This window comes from Heterodontus francisci, chromosome 3 (genome assembly GCF_036365525.1).
Source record: "Heterodontus francisci isolate sHetFra1 chromosome 3, sHetFra1.hap1, whole genome shotgun sequence".
Taxonomy (NCBI): Eukaryota; Metazoa; Chordata; class Chondrichthyes; order Heterodontiformes; family Heterodontidae; genus Heterodontus; species Heterodontus francisci.
Window position 1 is genome coordinate 56,991,797 of NC_090373.1, and position 20,181 is coordinate 57,011,977.

General features: G+C 41.2%; 1 protein-coding gene across 1 annotated transcript; it reads right to left on the reverse strand.

Moving 5' to 3' along the window:
- Positions 1 to 15,420: 15,420 nt before the first annotated feature.
- On the reverse strand, positions 15,421 to 17,348 carry id2a (inhibitor of DNA binding 2a). The gene is made up of 3 exons (XM_068022407.1): positions 16,853 to 17,348; positions 16,582 to 16,645; positions 15,421 to 15,974 (listed from the first exon to the last, which is right to left on the reverse strand). Exons 1-2 carry the CDS (start codon positions 17,207 to 17,209, stop codon positions 16,589 to 16,591), a joined length of 414 nt encoding a protein of 137 aa, XP_067878508.1. The 5' UTR covers positions 17,210 to 17,348; the 3' UTR covers positions 15,421 to 15,974; positions 16,582 to 16,588.
- Positions 17,349 to 20,181: the final 2,833 nt, after the last annotated feature.

A 20,181-nucleotide genomic window follows, 5' to 3' on the forward strand; every position in this document is an offset into this window, starting at 1 on the left:
AGTGCCATTATAATGCTGCAGAGTATTTCCAGCATTTTCTGTTTATATTAATTTCTTGTTGGTCTGATTCTTGCACTCATTGGAAAAGCGGTCAGTTTGACTTAAATCTTCCACTATGTTCCAATAATGTAAATTCCTTGCATGATTAAATAAACACTCGAGAAAATGGGCTGTATTTGCACAGGTCTGTAAAATATTCCCGAGAATGTCATGTTCAATGTATACTCTGTAATAGAATTGGAGGGAAGGAAACTCATATGTTTGTGGGAATTTTTTTTAGATTTAAAATACCAACCTGCTTTGAGTCTGTTAAGCATCTAAATATGGTGAGAGTGATTTGGCCAATAGCTGTTTGTATTGGATGTGATCTGTGAACTGATTGCCTGTTATAGACATACATATCCAATCTTTAACCACATTAAAAACAGTTCAGTTGGCAAGCACTAGAATGTTAGTGGAATCACACTTAACCTTTAACTCTGGTTTGTCTGGTCTGTCACATCACCATCTACATCAGTGAAATAATCTGCAAATTACTACTATAAGTAATTACCTTTTTTCTTAAAAACAATATTAAAACATACATGCAACAGTTTCATATTACTAGCATTATATAGTATTATAGTTTGGAGGGTGGTCCGTAATAACTCTTCTTCTTCTTTGGTCTCCTTGTCTCAGGAGACAATGGGTAAGCGCCTCAAGGTGGTGAGTGGTTTGTGAAGCAGCGCCTGGAGTGGCTATAAAGGCCAATTCTAGAGTGACAGACTCTTCCACAGGTGCTACAGATAAAATTGGTTGTCAGGGCTGTTACACAGTTGGCTCTCCCCTTGCGCTTCTGTCTTTTTTCCTGCCAACTGCTAAGTCTCTGACTCGCCACGCTTTAGCGCTTTATGGCTGCCCGCCAGCTCTGGCGATCGCTGGCAACTGACTCCCACGACTTGTGATCAATGTCACAGGACTTCATGTTGCGTTTGCAGACGTCTTTAAAGCGGAGACATGGACGGCCGGTGGGTCTGATACCTGTGACGAGCTCGCTGTATAATGTCCTTGGGGATCCTGCCATCTTCCATGCAGCTCACATGGCCAAGCCATCTCAAGCGCTGCTGGCTCAGTGGGGTGTATATGCTGGGGGTGTTGGCCGCCTCGAGGACTTCTGTGTTGGAGATATACCCTAACTGTTACTGAAGGTTTGATACTGCAGACAATTTAGAATTTCCCTACAGCACAAAATATTTCTGAGTAACATTTACACATTTCCTCCCCTTTAAATAATACTTCATTCTGTGCTCAGGTGGAATTAGTTGAGAAACAGAGTTGGGAAACTAATATGGAGGATCAGGAATTATTAAATTTAACATTCATGTTATATCCATAAGATTTATACAGATTATTCAGTTAAGCCCGAAACCTTGCTCAGAACGCATTCTTGCCAAATGTCATCTGACCAAGATATACAGTTGAAGAAAGAAATGGGTAAAATGTTGATTAACATTGCACAGTCTACATTTTGAATTCTTTACTTCAATGTCACTAACGTTTTATCATATATAATTTGGGAGCCTGAAAGCACAAAGGCTGCTCTATCAAAGTCTGTTTTTACAATGGGAAGATATAGATTACCTTGGGTGCTGAATCTGGTAAAGTGTGTGCATACTGAGTTTAATGAATGACATTCCTTATAATCGAAAGGAGTTAGAGTTGAGGATGCATTGCACATTACAGTGGAAAAATCCATCTATTCTCTAATGGGCAATGCATGCTACGACAGTTCAGGAAATTAGTTTTTTTCTTTCAAGCTTCAAGGATTGCAATTTAAAATGATCATATTTGATTTGTTTTGCAATGTTTATGTTTTTTAAAGCCATAAAATGTGAGATAAAGTTAGGGTTTCATTGCAGTAATTGCTCGCTGTGTAAGGCATCTAACACTTGATTAAATCAGAACTTTTAGCTGATTATCTTCCAGAACAATTTGGGAACATGATTCTTGAAAAAAAATATAGTACACAATACAGAACAGTCATTAATGGCCAATTAATATTACACAGTCTTTCCAATTTTGAATTAGGAACATAGGAGCAGGAGTAGGCCATTCAGCCCATCGAGCCTGTTCCACCATTCAATACGATCATGGCTGATCAGCCACTCCAATGCCTTTTCCCCCACACTATCCTCATGTCCCTTATGTCACTGGTATTTAGAAATCTGTCAATCTCTGCTTTAAACATACTCAATGACTGAGCTTCCACAGTCCTCTGGGGTAGAGAATTCCAAAGATTCACAACCCTCTGAGTAAAGAAACTTCTCCTCATCTCAGTCCAAAGTGGCTTCCCCCTTAAATTGTGTGCCCTGGTTCTAGACTCCTCAACCAGGGGAAACATCTTAGCTGCATCCACCCTGTCTATTCCTTTAAGTATTTTACAGGTTTCAATGAGATCACCTCTCATTGTTTGAAACTCTAGAGAATACAGGCCCAGTTTCCCCAATCTCTCTTCATAGGACAGGCCCGCCATCCCGGGAACAAGTCTGGTGAACCCTCATTGCACTCCCTCTACGGCAAAAAATCCTTCCTAAGGTAAGGGGACCAAAACTGCACACAGTACTCCAGGTGCGATCTAACCAAGATTCTATACAATTGAAGTAAGACTTCACTATTCCTGTACTCAAATCCTCTTGCAATAAAGCCCAATGTACCATTAGCCTTCTTAATTGCTTGCTGCACCTGCATGTTCGCTTTGTGACTTATTGACAAGGACACCCAGGTCCCTTTGTACATCTACACTTTCTAATCTCTTACCATTTAAGAAATACTCTGCACATCTATTCCTCCTACCAAAATAGATAACCTCACATTTTTCCACATTATATTCCATCTGCCATGTTCTTGCCCACTCACTAAGTCTGTCCAAATCCCCTTGAAGCGCTTTGCAGTTTCCTCACAACACACATTCCCACCTAGTTTTGTGTTATCTGCCAACTTGGAAATATTACATTTGCTCCCCACATCCAAATCATTGATATATATTGTGAACAGCTGGGGCCCAAGTACTGATCATTGCGCCACCCCACTAGTCACAGCCTGCCAATGCGAGAATGACCCATTTATTCCTACTCCTCAGTTCAGGGTTGCATCTGTTTTGTAATTAATTTTTAAGAACAAGTGCCCTAGTTTATGTTTCTGCAATGTTTTTGAGGGAGTTTTTACTAACATCAGCAATGATACAGCTAGGACTTTCCCATTTTATGCATTCAATGGCAGTATCAAGCATTCTGGGGTCGGGTACGGCACATTGAGAAATAACAGAGGGGACTTCTAATCCACCTATCTGTGCTGGATTGAAATCCAGGTGCCCAGATGAGAAAGACCAGTATTTGGTACAGTGAACCACTCCAACATAAATATTTTGCAGTTATTTTCGATGTTGCAGACATAATTGTAATATTGAGATTAAGCAAATAAAGATTGATTTGCATTTATTTAGCACCTTTCACAACCTCAGGATGTCACAAAAAACTTTACAAACAATAAAGTACTTTTGAGGCGTAGTCACTGTTGTAATGTAGGAAATGCAGAATTAAATTATGCACAGCAAAGTTCTACAAAAGAAATGTGATAATGACCAAATAATCTGTTTTAGTGATGTTGATTGAAGAATAAATATTGCCCAGGACATCAAGGGTAACTCCACTGCTCTTTGTAATAGCGCCATTGGATTTTTTTTTACATCCATCTGAGGGAGGAAAACAGGAACTCACTTTAACATCTCATCAGAAACAGTGCAATGCTCCCTCAGTACTGCACTGGAGTGTCAGCCTAAATCTCTGGGGTGAGACTTGAATCTACAACCTTCTGAATCAGCGACTAAGGTGCTGCTAACTGAGCCAGGACTGACACCAAATAAAAGTAATTTGGTTTTCTTTTAGAGTGAGCTATTTGTTATTGTTTTCTAGCCACTGGGAAACGGTTGTTCGATAATCAATTGATTTTCAATATGATTAACAGGTGGACGAGGCTACAATAGGATTATACCAACAGCATCAAAGAAAAAAGTTTGGAATATGCATGTATCTGGTGAGATCATGAGTGGAACAAATGTAACTGTTGTAAGATGTGGTCTCGTAATGCAGCTCTTGACTATCCATTTTTGATCAAGCCATCCCAACATCAAGTAGCACTGCCAAGAAACGCAATAGTGGTGTGCAAAGCCATGAAGTCAGCAAAATCTTCCCATTTGGAAATTCTACAGAAAACCAGTCTTTCCCCAAGCACTGAACCCAATTCTACCTTTTCAAAACATTTCAGGAGATAAGTATGCCCTGTGATACCCCTATTTTAACTAAGTTTAAATCATATATATTATGATATGCATTCCATCAATGTTTAGAATACAATTCCATATATAGTATCATTTCAAATACTACTGTAAATCTAATACATGAATTTAAGTAAATTGTTGCAGTGTAGTTATGGGTAGATATCTAACTTCATTATACAGTCAGAGCAGGGTTGCCAATCTTTCACGTTTGTCCTGGAGTCGCCAGGGATTGAGGTCATCTCCATGACACTATGCGAGCAATCCAGCAGAAAAATCATAGGAACATGTTTTTCTTTTTCTTTGAACACTTTCATTTACTAGTTACAAAAATAATGGAGATTGGAAAAACAAGTTGTTTCACTAATAGTCAAGATTAATTCAATTGGGGAACTAAGGGCGGAATCTTCCCGCCTTTGAAAATATTCTTTCAAGGGGGACAAATGTGGGCCCCAGATTGTCTGCGAGATCTTCCTAGAGGTAGCCAATTAAGGACGGTGAAAAGCGGATAGCCCTACTGAGAGAGGTGGGCATTGCTCAGGCAGCAAGGAGAACATGAGTGAATCAAAATGGAGGCATCCTTGGAGACATGCAACAAAATTAAAAATGTTGAGGGCTGAAGCCAGTCGGCCCCTTAGAGTAGAGGGGAAATGCCTCTGGTGAATTAATTTGGGCCGTGGGTGCAGACATTCCTGCTGCGACCCCATCATTAGGGCATGCAGCCTTTGACTCCGATAGCTGCCTGACCTGCCGCTGGGAGGTTGCCTCCACTGAGCTGCCAGGTGGGTAGCTTCTTCTGTTGCTCATCTGCCTCCGGAAGACTGCTCCGAGGTGGGAACAGATTGGGCTGCTGACCCGACAATGACCTGTCCTATTTCCTCCCGCCGCCAATGGTTCTCGTACGATTCTGCCCAAAGATTCTGTTCCCTTTCCACTTGGTGTGGGAAGGCAGTGCGTCTGGATGATGGACCAGTGGTGGGAGTGTGGGATCTGGATGGATTGAGTCGGAGGTCATGTGATGAAACCTACAGAAATGCACCCGAACAGAGATTGCAACCCTAAGTCACAGCGGTATTAGTTGTAAGAGTTTAAATATCTAAACTCTAAATTTGTAAAGAAAAGGCAAAAAACCTTTTCCTGTGCCTATCAAGCCAGTTATTACCATAAATCACATACTGTTTGACTCTTGGTGGACTCTAACCAATTTGTTCCATCCCCTGAGGGAAGGTCCTGCAAAGTTTCTCCAAGACAAACAGGAAGATGCCTGCCAGGTTTCATTTGGTCTGTTTGAAAATAGCTGGTGTTAAAATGCAACTGTTTTCTTTCAACAAAATTCAAAATGGAAGGCCACAAAGACTGGATTGATTTTCTGCTGACATTCCAATTGCGAAAGTGTGCAATGCATTTCATGTAGGATGTACATAGTGCAGACCGTGTGAGATTCACCTATTTAAATATTTATTCAATGTTCCCAGCCTGGATTGAGTCATTGAGCATGATAGTATAGCAGTTAGAATACTTGACTAGTATTGTCAAGGTTGAGAGTTCAAATTGTACTATGCAAAGTTGTGAAATTGAATTTAATAAATCTGAATATCTGACCATTAAAAATGATGATAAAAGCTGCTGGATTATTGTAAAAATGCAACAGATTCATTCATACCTTTTATGGAAGTGAATCTACCATCCCTACCTGATTTGGCAATGTACGAAGCCAGTCCCAGACTATATACCTCAATCAAGTCCTCTCTTTTCTTAAAGGAGAGTCCTAGCCTGTTCAATCTTTCATGATTACTGTAATCTCTCAGTTCTGGTACCATCCTTGTAAATCTTTCTTGCATGTTATCTTATGCTTCTATGTTCTTTTTACAGGATGGAGGCAGTGCATGGTACTCTAAGTGCGGCATGACCAGGGTCCCATACCAGTTTAACATATCACCATTTCATACATTCTCACAGGAATCCATAGCAGGGCATCTCTTGCACAGTATCCTGGTGATGGGTTTCAACAGCGTCATTGCAGCCTGGCCTTTGAGGACCAGGAACAGAGGCCTGGAAAGAGTAGGCATAAATCAGGATGCTGTGTCTCAGGGAAAATCTGCATCCATGCTGCCCAGACATTCCATGCAAGGTTCCAGCAGTTACAGGGCCATTATATAACCAAGAAAACCCTCAGAAATGTCCGTCATCCGGCCATCTCACTTCCTTCTCCAATTAAAATAGCCCCTTGAAGAAGAATTAGATGAGGTAGAAGAATGCAGTCACTGTACACAGTAACAAAACAATGAGGCAGAAATAATAATTTACAACACACTATGGGCTGAATTTTACAGACCCCCTGATGTCGGGAGTTGTAGCAGAGGTGGGGGGGGGAGGGGGGGGCCAGAAAATGCCTCCGGGAGAGGCCCGCCACAGGCCTCGATGCCAGGAAGGCCCAGCCTGATATTGGTGGTTGCGAGGCCTCATGGCGGCCCGCTCCACCCCACCACCCCCCCCCCACCACCCCCCGGCACTCGGCGAGGGGAGCCCTATTTAAATATGTAAATTAATTTAAATAAACAAATAAATTAACTTTATGCTCCTGCTCTCTGTCCTGGTGCGATATTCCTGCGGTGGCCGGCACTCCCGTCCATTCGGGATCCGAGATGGAACACTGGTGGGGAGGGGGGAGCAGGTAAGTTTCTCTGTGCAGGGTGGAGGGAGTGGGGTCACAGTAATCTCATTGATGTAGGGGATGGTAGGAAGGGGTAAAGTGTAAAGTTGATGTACTTTTGCAGGGGGACGGTCAGCTGCACAAGGTAAGTGTTTTGGGGCGGGAGAGAGGACAAGTAATTAAATCTTTTGTTTTGGGGGCTGGGAGAGGGGAAAGATCAATTTATATTGCGTGAAACAGTTTTTCCTCATGTCAGCATTGCTTCTTTTGCCAATTACCTTAAATCTGTGCCCTCTTGTTCTCGATCCTTTCGCAATTGTCCAGACCCCTCAAGCTTTTGAATACCTCTACAAAATCTCCTCCCAGTCTTCTCTTCTCCAAGGAAAACAGTCCCAACTTCTCCAATCTATCTTCGTAAATGAAGTTCCTCATCCCTGGAGCCATTCTCATGAATCTTTTCTGCACTCTCTCCCATGCCTTCATATCTTTCCTTATATACAGCGCCCAGAACTGGGCACAATACTCCAGCTGAAGCTGAACTAGAATCTTATACAAGTTTAAAATAGCCTCCTTGCTGTTGTACTCCATGCTCCTATTAATAAAGCCTTTATTAACCGATCGCTCAACCTGTCCATTCCACCAACTTGTCTATGTCCTTTTGAAGTTCTATACAATCGTCCTCACAGTTCACAATGCTTCGAAGTTTCATATCATCTGCAAATTTTGAAATTGTGCCCGATACACCAAGGTCTAGGTCATTATTATATATCAGGACCAGAAAGGATCCCAACACTGAGCCCTGGGGAACTCCACTACAAACCGTCCTCCAGCCCGAAAAACATCCGTCAACCACTACTTTCTGTTTTCTGTCACTCTGCAAATTCGTATCGATTTTGCTTCTGTCCCTTTTATTTCATGAGCTATAACTTACAAGTCTGTTGTGTGGCACTGTATCAAATGCCTTTTAGAAGTCCATGTACACCACATCAACTGCATTGCCCTCATCAACCCTCTCAGTTTCCCCTTCAAAAAACTCCAGCAAGTTAGTTAAATACGATTTTCCCTTAACCGATCCATGCTGGCTTTCCTTAATTAACCCGCATTTGTCCATATGACTATTAATTTTGTCCCGCATTATTATTTCCGGAAGTTTCCACCACCAAAGTTAAATTGACTGGCCTGTAGTTGTTGGGCTTATCTTTGCATCCTTTTTTGAACAAGGGTGTAACATTTGCAATTCTCCAGTCCTCTGGCACCACCCCTGAGTCAAAGGAAGACTGGGATATTATGGCCAGTGCCTCTGCAATTTCCGCTCTCACTTCCCTCAGTATCCTTGAATGCATCTCATCTGGTCCTGGTGCTTTATCAACTTTATGCATAGACAGTTTATCGCTGTTATATTGCTGTTAAACCAGTGGAATTTGCACCTGCAGGTGGCTCTGAGAGGTATTAACATGAGCATTTCCCAGTTAAGTTCATTTGCATACCATTGGACTATTGATTGGCATAAATTCTGGGTAAGTTGCAGAGAAACTAGAGTGCAACCTTTAAATACAATTCCACCTGTACACTCCAGCAGCAGTCTGGGAGGACAACCAGCTAAGGAAGGAGCAATTCTCAGCTGAGCCATATGACTCTTGTATAACTTTACTGCAAGTTTTCATCAATTATTTTATGATATTTTTCAAGAATGTATACAGCAGGACCTGGTTATTATCTGGAATGCACTGACTGAAAGGACGGTAGAAGTAGATTCAAAAGTAACATTCAAAAAGAGGTACCCTGATCATAACATGAGTGATTTAAACTTAAATAAAGGCAATTACAAGGTTTTGAAGGCAGAGCTGGCTAAAGTGAACTGGGAAATTAGGTTAAAGGGTAGGACAGTAGAGATGCAGTGACAACATTTAAGGAGATATTTCATAACACTCAGCAAAGATATATTCCAGGGAGAAAGACTCGAGGAGAAGGATGCAGCATCCGTGGCTAACTAAGGAAATTAAGGATAGTATCAAATTGAAAGAAAAAGCGTACAATTCTGCGAAGATTAGTGGTAGGTCAGAAGATTGCACAGAATATAAAAACCAACAAAGACTGATGAAAAAAATAAGGAGGAAGAAATTTGAATATGAGAGAAAGCTAGTTAGAAATATGAAAACAGATAGTAAGAGTTTCTACAAGTATTTGAAAAGGAAAAGAGTAACTAAAGTGAGTGTGGGTCCTCTGGAGAGTGAGTCTGGGGAATTAATAATGGGAAATAAGGAAATGATGGAAGTGTTGAACAGATATTTTGTGTCTGTCTTCACTGTAGAGGATACAAATAACATCCCAGAAATACTTGTAAACATCCCAGAAATACTTGTAAATCAAGAGCTGAAAGGGAGGGAGGAACTTAAAACAATTGCAATTACCAGGGAAAGGGTACTGAGAAAACTATTAGAACTAAAGGCTAACAAGTGCCTAGGACCTGATGGCCTGCATCCTAGGGTCTTAAAAGAATTAGCTGCTGAGAGAGTAGATGCATTGGCTGTAATTTTCCAAAATTCCCTAGATTTTGGAAAGGTCTGAGGAAGGATATTCTTGCCATGGAGGGAGTGCAAAGAAGATTTACTAGGCTGATTCCTGGGATGGCAGGATTGATGTATGGGGAGAGATTGGATCGACTAGGCCTATATTCACTAGAGTTTAGAAGAATGAAAGTGGATCTCACAGAAACCTATAAAATTCTAACAGGACTAGACAGGCTAGATGCAGGGAGGATGTTCCCGATGGCTGGGGAGTCCAGAACAAGGGATCACAGTGTCAGGATACAGAGTATGCCATTTAGAACCGAGATGAGGAGAACTTTCTTCACTCAGAGGGTGGTGAACCTATGGAATTCTCTACTGCAGAAGGCAGTGGAGGCCAAGTCATTAAATATATTCAAGAAGGAGATAGATATATTTCTTAATGACAAAGGATTCAAGGGATAAAGTGGGAACAGGGTACTGAATTAGACGATCAGCCATGATCTTTTTTGAATGGCGGAGCAGGCCCAAAGGGCCAAATGGCCTACTCCTGCTCCTATTTTCTATGTTTCTACGCCCCATCAGATTGGAAAATAGCAAATGTAACTCAATAATTCAAGAAAGGAGAAAGACAGAAAGCAGGAAACTACAGACCAGTTAGCCTAACATCTTTCATAGGGAAAATACTAGAATCTTTTATTAAGGAGGTTATAGCAGGGCACTTAGAAACTCTTAATGCAATCAGGCAGAGTCAACATGGTTTTGTGAAAGGGAAATTGTGTTTGACTAATTTGAGTTCTTTGAGGAAGTAACAAGCAAGTTGAATAAAGGCAAACCTGTAGATGTGGTGTATTTGGATTTCCAAAAGGCATTTGATAAAGTGCCACATCAAAGGTTACTATACAAAATATGAGCTCATGGTGTAGGGGTTAACATACTAGCATGGATAGAGGATTGGTTAGATAACAGGAAGCAGAGAGTAGAGATAAATTGCATATTTTCAGGTTGGCAAGCTGTAACTAGTGGAGTGCCAGAGGGATCAGTGCCGGGGCCTCAACTATTTACAATTTATATCAATGACTTGGATGAATGTTTTGGTCTCCTTACTTAGGAAAGGATATAATTGTATTAGAAGCAGTCCAGATAAGGTTCACTTGACTGATTCCTGGGATGAGGGGGTTACCTTATGATGAAAGCTTGGACAGGTTGGGCCTGTATCCATTGGAGTTTAGAAGGATGAGAGGTGATCTTATTGAAACATATAAAGATCCTGAAGGGACTAGACAGGGTGGATGCTGAAAGGATGTTTCCCTTTATGGGAGAGACTAGAACCAGGGGACGCAATTTAAAAATTAGTGGTCTCCCATTTAAGACGGAGATTAGGAGAATTTTTTTCTATGAGGGTTGTTAGTCTGTGGAATTCTCTTCCCCAGAGAGCAGTGGAGGCAATGTCATTGAATATTTTTAAAGGCTGAGTTAGGTAGATTCTTGATTAACAAGGGAGTCAAAGGGTATAGGGGGTAGACAGGAAAGTAGAGATGAGGTCACAATCAAATCAGCCATGATCTTATCAAATGGCAGAGCAGGCTCAAAGGGCTGAATGCCCTACTCCTGCTCCTAATTCATATGTTCATATATACATACGTATGTAGAAATTGATGAATACTTGAAAAAGAAAAATTTGCAGAGCTATGGGGAACGACCAGGGAAGTGGGACTAATTGGATAGCTCTTTCAAAGAACTGGTACAGACACAATGGACTGAGTAGCCATCTTCTGTGCTGTATGATTCTATGACTCTCTGGAGCAAGTAGACAAACAAGGCAGTAAAGCATGGCACTAAGGCACAGTACTCCAAGCCCTCCACAAGAAAATTGAATTTAAGAAGTCCCAGACCCCTGGATGTCTATGCAAGAAAGCCAGTCAGGAATATCACTGAATGCCAACTCTCTCATCCACAGGACTATTGACAGTGCCACAAAGGTTCAACAACCTCACCAGGACAGGCAAGGTAACACACTGGCATTGTCCCATTTCTTCATTCCCACTCTGGGCATCAGCACTCTCTTCGTCTTAAAGAAACACTTGTACAACTAACCCTTCACAATGCTCTCTGGTTAAGAGGAGGCTATAATTCAACATCTTTCACTGTGGCTACTCAGCTCCCCTAACCCAGGAGCTTCCTATGATGTATGGCTCAGCTTCACACCACACATACAACTTACCCTTTGAGAAATCACAGCTCTTTAAATTTTAACTGAATGTCCTGAATATGGATGAGCAAGAGACTGCTTTCAAGCTGTTGTAGCTGGCTCTCAACCTCTGACCAGCAGTGGGCAGCATCACCCCACAGATTCATTCAAGTCAAACAGCACAGCGCGAATCACTATGTTTAACATTTCAAAGGTAATAATCACATGAAAATAGAATACGCTATGCAGAGGAAAAATAAAATCTATTAAATCTGTGTAGTGACAGTTTAAATTTCAAAATCTACCCAAACAAATGGAACTTACTTCAAAAGTGAATTTCCAAATGTAAAAGAACATGAATTAAAGTTTATATCCTTGTGGATGACTCGATTGACATCCTGGCACTGACAGAAGCATGGCTTATGGCCTGTGATTCCTCTCAGTGAAGCCTCCCTGACATGCTGCATGTTTCATCATGTACTCCATACAAACTGCAATAGCAGTGGCATGGTTCTGATCACCAGGTCCCAGCTCAGAATCTCCCCAACTCCTTGGCATCTTTTACTCATTCAAACATCTCACCTTCCTCCACTATCCATTTAAAGTCATCCCATCTATCATCCTCCTTAGCAATTTCCTTGCTAAAATGTCCTCCCTTCTAGTCCTTTGGTGGTCATTCAGCAAGCCAATTATTCATGCTTAGTGGCCTCAACCTTAATTTTCCTTGCTGGCTCATGCATAATGTTACCCCTTAGTGACATAATTCAGGCACTGTGTCATCTTCAACGTGTATGTTGTCAACACTCAACTTTACACCACTTCACCCCACCCCATGTCTGTGCTGCCAGACTGCCTGTCAAAGGATGTGTCCAGAATTTTCAACAATTGGAGATTTCAGATACTTATGCCTTTCTTTCTGCCCCTGCCAAAAACTTTGTCCTCTTGTCCCTGACTCCCAGCACCTCTTTGGCTGCTCACTAAGATTGAACCATATGCAACCTAAACCAATCTCCCAAACTGCAATCCCTACAAACTTCAAACCATTCAAAACTCTGCTGCACACTGCCCAAGTCCCACTTGCTCATCACATTCATTCTCCTTGAGCTCCATTAGCTCCATATACTTCAATGGATCAAATTTGAAATCCTCATCTACAAATCTCTCCATGGTCTTGCCTCACCCTATTTCTGCAATTTTCTCCAACCTTACACCCCTGCGCTCTCCCAATGTCCCCGTCCCAGCTCTGGCCTCTCTTACATGCCTCCCCTTCCTACCCCCAACTCCCTCACCGCACCCACCTTTGGTATCAGGGCCTTCATGGCCTTGGCACAACTCGTTGGAACTTCTTCCCAATCTCTCCACCTTCCTACCTCCCTACTGAAAACATGTCTTCCAGCAAACGTTTGGTCTTATCTCTTAAACCTCCTGTAAAGCCCCTCCCCCAAACCCCGTGCTGCTTTTCTCCTCTGTGAAGTGCCTGAGGACGTTTTTCTAAGTTATCATGAAAATTGTTGTTACTCTGGATGGGTTGGTGTGCAGGCGCCCTGCGGTACGTGGCCGGCAGATGGCGGGGTGCTCCCACAAACCAATCAGGCGCAAGCAGCCCCCAAGTTCTACATTAATTTCTGGGCTGCCTCCCAGAGTAGAAAAAAGCTCATTAAAAAAAAACTTCATTGCACGAACATCAGTCTCATCAAGAACGTAAAACTCAAGGACAGGATTTATTGGAATAAGGAAATGATCCTAGGTTTCAACTTTCCCCGAAGAGTGATTTCCCTGGGGTTCCAGTATAGTTGTAATGAGAAGAGCAGAACTGTCAGTATCCATTTGCACAGGTTAGTTACAGAGCACTTTATTACATTAGTTTGTTAATCCGAAGGCATCGAAAACGGGGACAATCCACCGTAATATATAAATGCGTAAAAGCGAAAAGACATACATCCTGGTGACCGCACATTGTCGTAAAAATAATCAGACTTATTCACGGCCCTTTGGGTGTGATGACAGACATAAATCATAGATGGTATTTGACTAAATCTCCGCTCCTCCCTGATTTATCAATGATAGACGCAGTAATACATATGTAAAGTGGGTAGCATGGAACTTAATATAAAAGCAAAATTATGGAACTTATGGAACTTAATATACTCAGGCCGTATGAATGTTGCTGGGTGGTGCTGTGTTATATTAAGCATAACCCTTGCTGATGTTTATGCGAATACGGCTTGTGTGCTGCGCATGGCCAACCTGTTAAAGTCGGATCCCACGTTGAGTATTCTGCATTTTACATGTATGAATGATATAAAAGTGAAGTCTCTTCTCGGTGTGTATTACTATGTGATTAGCACCGGATTAATGTGAAAGACTGTGCTCGCAGCTGTCACTTGCACACTATCAACAGTGCGGCACAGGTTCACCAAACTGGGTATACACTGTGTTAGAAGGAGTGGGGGGAGGCGCTGACAGAGAACTTTGCCACAACCGGCGTAAGATGAAGATCAGAATTGTGGACTTTTTCCAGTCTGCATAAGAGTGCAGGATGTCGTGGATTCAGACTTCCTCGTGTCGATATACTGTAAGAACAGTTAATGAATCGATTTCTATTCTGGTGCAGTATTGTACAGTATAATAGGTCTGACTTTCTCGAAGCATGCTCAGGAATGAATGGTGAGGGTCCCCAGGCTGTATGTGTGTGGCACTATGTCAAGGGCAGGGAAGGGCAACAGTTCCAGACTCGCTGGCGCCTCCCAAACACCTGTTAAACTCAGGTTAATGTCTTACTGCACACAGGTGAGAGGAGATTTCGCAAGAAGATTCCTTCTTTCAGAACAAGAGCTCCCAGCACTGGGGGAAGGGGGAACAAGCTGACAACTGGTGACCCAGCTAACTGGAGAGCTGCGCGATACGTTAATAGCAGTTCTATATGTGTATACTCGCAAAAGAAATGTGGTTAAGATTAGCACGGGTTAGTTCAACACACGGCCGACCTTTACAATTATAATTCTATGAGGGCGTAATAACTAATTAAATTATACACAACGTTACGAAACACTAACGTTGTGCTGTTAATATGGTTATGATTGTCACTGGTAACAGTGCCAACATACTTTTGGAGGCCTTCATACGACTTTCCAACTGTGGTGATTTTGGATTTATGAACAAATGCCTTTATTTCGAAGCATTTTTGAAACTTTTGCGCATCAAGATTAAAGCCTGTACGCGATACTTTATCTCGTTCCCATTTACTCTGAGAAGTGTGGTGTATATGGAACCTTGACAAGTCAGTGTTTTAAAATGTTCTCTTGAAAACTTTATGAGCTGGTTTGCAGTATCAAGCTGGATACAAGTTTAAAAGCAAAAGGCAATATTAAAGTTTAGAAATGTTTGCAACTGTAGCCACTAAATATCAGTATCTTAAAAATCAGCGCAAATGTTTTAACAACGAATTGTAAACGCAATGCAAGCGATTAAGATGCAGGTCCATTGCTCTGTCACAACATTAAAAGTAACGCACACTAGGGAGCCAGTCGTAAAGATGTTTGCCTTCTGAACTGACGTAGTTTGCAACATGTTCTGGGTTAGACATTTCACACGTATTGAAGCAGCTGCCTTGGATAGTAACATTTCCACTGTTTCTCGGAACAGCCTACACACTCGTCATAAGCATTTATATATATGTAGCAGAACTCAGGAATTTTGCTCTGTTGAACCGTTTATAATGTACGCCTGTTTATGTGTTAAAAGTCTCACCCACCTCTAAGGGCAATGGAGTCACTCCGTATTCAGTAAGCGACGATTTATTTTGTATAAAAATGTACGATTTACAATATTAACTTTTATAAAAAGTTTCAGCATAATTAAGTACAGCATTACAACGTTGCAGAAATGTACATCTCTGCTACTATACACAATACTCTTGATTTAGAGTTCACAAGGTTGTCTATCACACAAACTTCGCGCCACTCCTGCGTTTGCCAGATAACATTTCTGACAATTAAAAAAAACAGATTTCTTTCTTCGGCCACGCTCCACCTTCAGAAGGTAAAGTCTTCCTCCAACATGATTTTCCTTGTGTGTATATTTTTTGCGCTTCCCACATCTGGGATATATTAATAATAAAACTAGAAAGACAACAACTGCAAGCCTTCCAAATGCAGAAAGGGCATTAATTCCGTTTATAAATAACCGATTAGTCCGGGTGAAAAGGAGCTGGAGGATCGTATAGAAAGTCAGTCAATGATTGTTGTTGGGTCACTTGGCTGTGATCGCTCCAGGGGCTGTATCAGCTCAGGCCTCGTGATGTATGAACACCTGCAAAACATTGAATAGAAAGAGGGGCGTGTTAGTAAAACACACAGCTCGGGCCTTCGGACAGACTGGCGCCACAGAGGAAGCTTCACAAAACAGCATTTTGCAAGACTCTAGCCGTTCCCAACCAAGCCTGCACTCCGTAACTGTACAAAGCGCCTCTTAAAACTCACTCACGTGCATCCAACTCAATTTCTCCCCGCACTACAAGTCAATTTGTTTCTTTGATTGGATTTTTTTAAAAACTCACTAAGCTTCCATTTTGAGTAAGTTTCACGACCACTTCGGTTTAGCACAAGATTGAGAAAGTTATAAAAGGATTTTTTTTTTAAAAAGACGTTTTCAGATTTTGTTTACAGAATGAAATAGTAAAATTCGCCTAAAGAGATCCGCTCATAACCTTATATGTAGAAATTTCAGTAAAGCATCAAGGCTTTCTTTACCACAGCATCCAGTTTGATTTCTAAGACTAGTCTCACGTGTCGCTTCCTAACATAATAATTGAATAATTTAGGTAGTGTCTCCATAATCAGGCTGACCTAAATCAAGGCTAGAGCGGGTGTAAAACCAAAAATAAATGTGCACATACAAAATGGGTATTTGTACTTACCAGTTCATCAACGGCAAAATGCCTTACTGTCGTCTGTCAATAATTGTTTGGGGAATTCAGATGCCTGAAAATAAGAAATTATAATCTCCCATCATAAAGGCAAAAAAGTAGTCAAAAAGGAGGACAAATTAACATTTAAAACACGCAGAAAAATAACTAATGATAAGGGAGGATTTTTGGGTTAAAAAGCAGTTTGACCGCAGGATTATAAACATGTCAATTGATTCAGCATTAATATGCTTTGAGTACGTGATTGAATAGGAGACAATACCTGTAACGATAAGATCGCAACGTCTGTGTTGAGTGTTGACAGAGGTGTTCTGGAGGGAGAACTCTGGCCCTGATGCAGAACGATGGAAGGATGTGTGTCCAAAGCAATCTGCAGATCCAGAATGTAATCGATGACATGCTGTAGGATTTCAATTTTGCTCACTTTCTTGTTTTGCGGAATGCTGGGGACGAGCTCTTTCAATTTCGAGTAACAGTCGTTCATGTTGTAGAGGAGGCCGAGGGGCTCCTCGACCGGCGTTTTGCTTCTGGAGATGCCAAGGCTCTGCTCTGACAGGCCCCGCACAACGTCGCTGCTGCTTTGTTTTCTGGCTGATCGGATCGGGCTGACAGCTTTCATCTCGAATCGTTAAGACTTAGCTTTCCTCAGAAATTTTTTAAAATAAAAACTGAAAAGAGTTGGCTCTATTACTCCAGCTTCTACCTACTAATGTCCAGCCGTTGTTTTCTGTGTCTCTGTCCGTTGCCAGTTCGCTTATTTATACCAGAACTCCAAGCTTTAATATGTTCCACCCCTACCGCAACTCATTGGCTGCATGAGTAATATCAGTTGCTTAGATCCGCATTGTCAGTGGTCCACCTCCTTCAACAGCTCCTCCCGTTCATGTTTTATGTTCCAATTGTATTCCACGAGAGGCGGGTCTGAATGTTTGCAACAAGGAAGGAACCTGGAAGCTCTAATATTTAAAAAAATATCTGAACCAGGCGACATTCAAAGGGACTGACGTGCGACCCCATAATACATGCCTCATCACCAGAACTTTCAAACAAGCACCAAGACGTAGCTTGGCTGGTGGTGAGAAGGGCCCTCCCCATCAGATCCTTCATGCACGCCCAAAGTCTCGCCCCCTCCGCCACAATGCCCCCGCGGTGACTGTGGTGGGGAAGAGACAGTTGCTCACCTCCTCCTGGAATGTGTCTTCGCAAAGCAGGTGTGGAAAGAGATGCAGTGGTTTTTGTCGAGGTTCATCCCAAGCAGCTCTGTAACACAGGAGTCTGTGCTCTACGGGCTGTTCCCAGGGACGCATACCGAGACAAACATCAACTGCTGCTGGAGGACGATCAATTCGGTGAAAGACGCCCTTTGGTCTGCCCGAAACTTGCTGGTCTTCCAGCGAAAAGAGTTGTCCACGACCGAATGTTGCAGACTGGCACATTCCAAGGTCCAGGACTACGTGCTGAGGGACGCACTAGAGCTTGGGGCAGCCGCAGCAAAGGCTCAATGGGGAAAGACCACTGTGTAAGGTCCCCCACCAAGCTGAACTGAGGGGCTGGATCCATGGGAAACCCCTCGAACTGTATCGGAGAAATTTTGTGTGCTGTAAATGTAAAAATGTATATGGCATGACAATGAAATGGAAGGGTTGTGAGGCAACTCATGATTGTATAGAAGGAAACTGATCACCTTTGCACTGTTTGTATTTTTTGACTTGATGCTGTTTTAAACTGTTTGGGAATGTAATTTTTACAGATTTTTATGAATAAAGTATATTTTGGAAATTAAAAAAAACATTATCCTATTTTAGAGCCAGAGCTTTAAAAAAAACAATTTTAGGAATTAATTTACCTTTACTATGTTGGATACCATATGTTGGAACCACTGACCACCTCCAGGTGCTTACCCATTGTCTCTCGAGACAAGGAGGCCAAAGAAGACTATGTTGGATTGCTGGATTTTGAAAAGGCGCATGATTTATAGGTGACCTCCTACCCAGTCAATAAAATCATGGGGGTGTAGGAAAGAATTTACTTTTTGTGGCTCTGCCCCTAAAATATCAATGAGATTTGATATCTCACATAAATCTGACTGAATAATATGCATTAATCACCTAATGTAATTTTTTTTTTAAAACGTGTCTGCACAATGTGTTTCACAAAACTGGAATGCTGTTTTTGCATTCAGTATTTGTGTGTCCAAATATATATGTTCAACACATCTGGTTAAGGGTAGCAAATAACAGTGGGTATATTTTATTTTCCTTTGAAAATTCAGTGTGTCATACACAAACAATTAAGATCTAGAATTAGCATTTATTCAATACAATGAATATAGAATTTCAGCTTTTTCAGGTGTCATTGTGAAAGTTTCTCAGGTGTTTCTTCAATGCTCAGTAAAATATCCAAGGATCAAGCTAACATGTTCTTGGTGACAACACTGAATATTTTAAAGTGTTATTATTAGTGATTTATGTAAGTAAAACTTTCAGCTGGGTATGGAAACACACACACACACACACACACATATATATAATACACACACAATAAGTTTATATAAAATGATATGGGGGTGTATTTTGTATTGTTTGAATGATTATCATTTGTATTTTCCCAGGAGATGGTAGCACTAATACACTGCTCACAAGAAGCAAAAGGTTTTGTCAATTGCTCTGGAAATAGCATGAAATGTAACAAGAAAGTACTTTTTAATAAACACTCAGATAATTAACCAGAAGTATTCCTGTGAATTCCTTTGCCCCAAGCATAGTAGTTGGCGTCTCCTTGTTAAATGGAACTATTTTCCAGTTCCAATCAGCAGCACATGGTTAGAGATAGTGCTTGGCATGAACCCTGTTCTGTGGTTTCAAAATCATTCTTTAGTTTTCTTCAAGATTGCAATATTGATATTGAAAACATTACCAATAGGTTAAATCAATTTTTATGAAGCAGTTTACTGATCACAAAGGGTAAACAATTAAAACAAGCCTATTTGCTGGCTATCTAAAAATCTGCCAATATTTTAAGTTTTCTTCTAAATAATGCTACCGATCCACATTGTCCAGGCCTAACAATAAATTAAGAGGTTTTGGACATTATAATTTGAAGTTTAAATTGCTTCACAGTAATAATACCATTAACCAAATGAATACGATACTGTTTTATTGATGTTAAGTAATTTTACTAACCACTCCAGAATTACCAAGGGCTTTCCACATCTGCTGTCTAGAATTAGCTTCTCATGTAAAGCGATGCAGTGATTAGTATTTGCTGTTGGGGCAAAACTTATCTGTATGACATGCCTATTTTTTTAATGTTGTCTTATGATTTTTCGTGAGTTTAATCTTTGTAAGCATATAAATCCAGGGATTCAGGTTTTGGAATGTGTTACAGTATACATTTTTGCTAAAATATTACTGGAATTGTCTTTAGAATTCACAAATACAGTAAACACCGCCTATGCTTTTTTTTGGGGGGGGGGGGGTCATGTCTGCATTTGAAATTGTTTTAATCTAAAGCAATTCCCCCATCCCAAATACATGTTGTCAGCTTTATTTTGTTATATATAAAAAGCATGATGCAAACTACACTATTTGC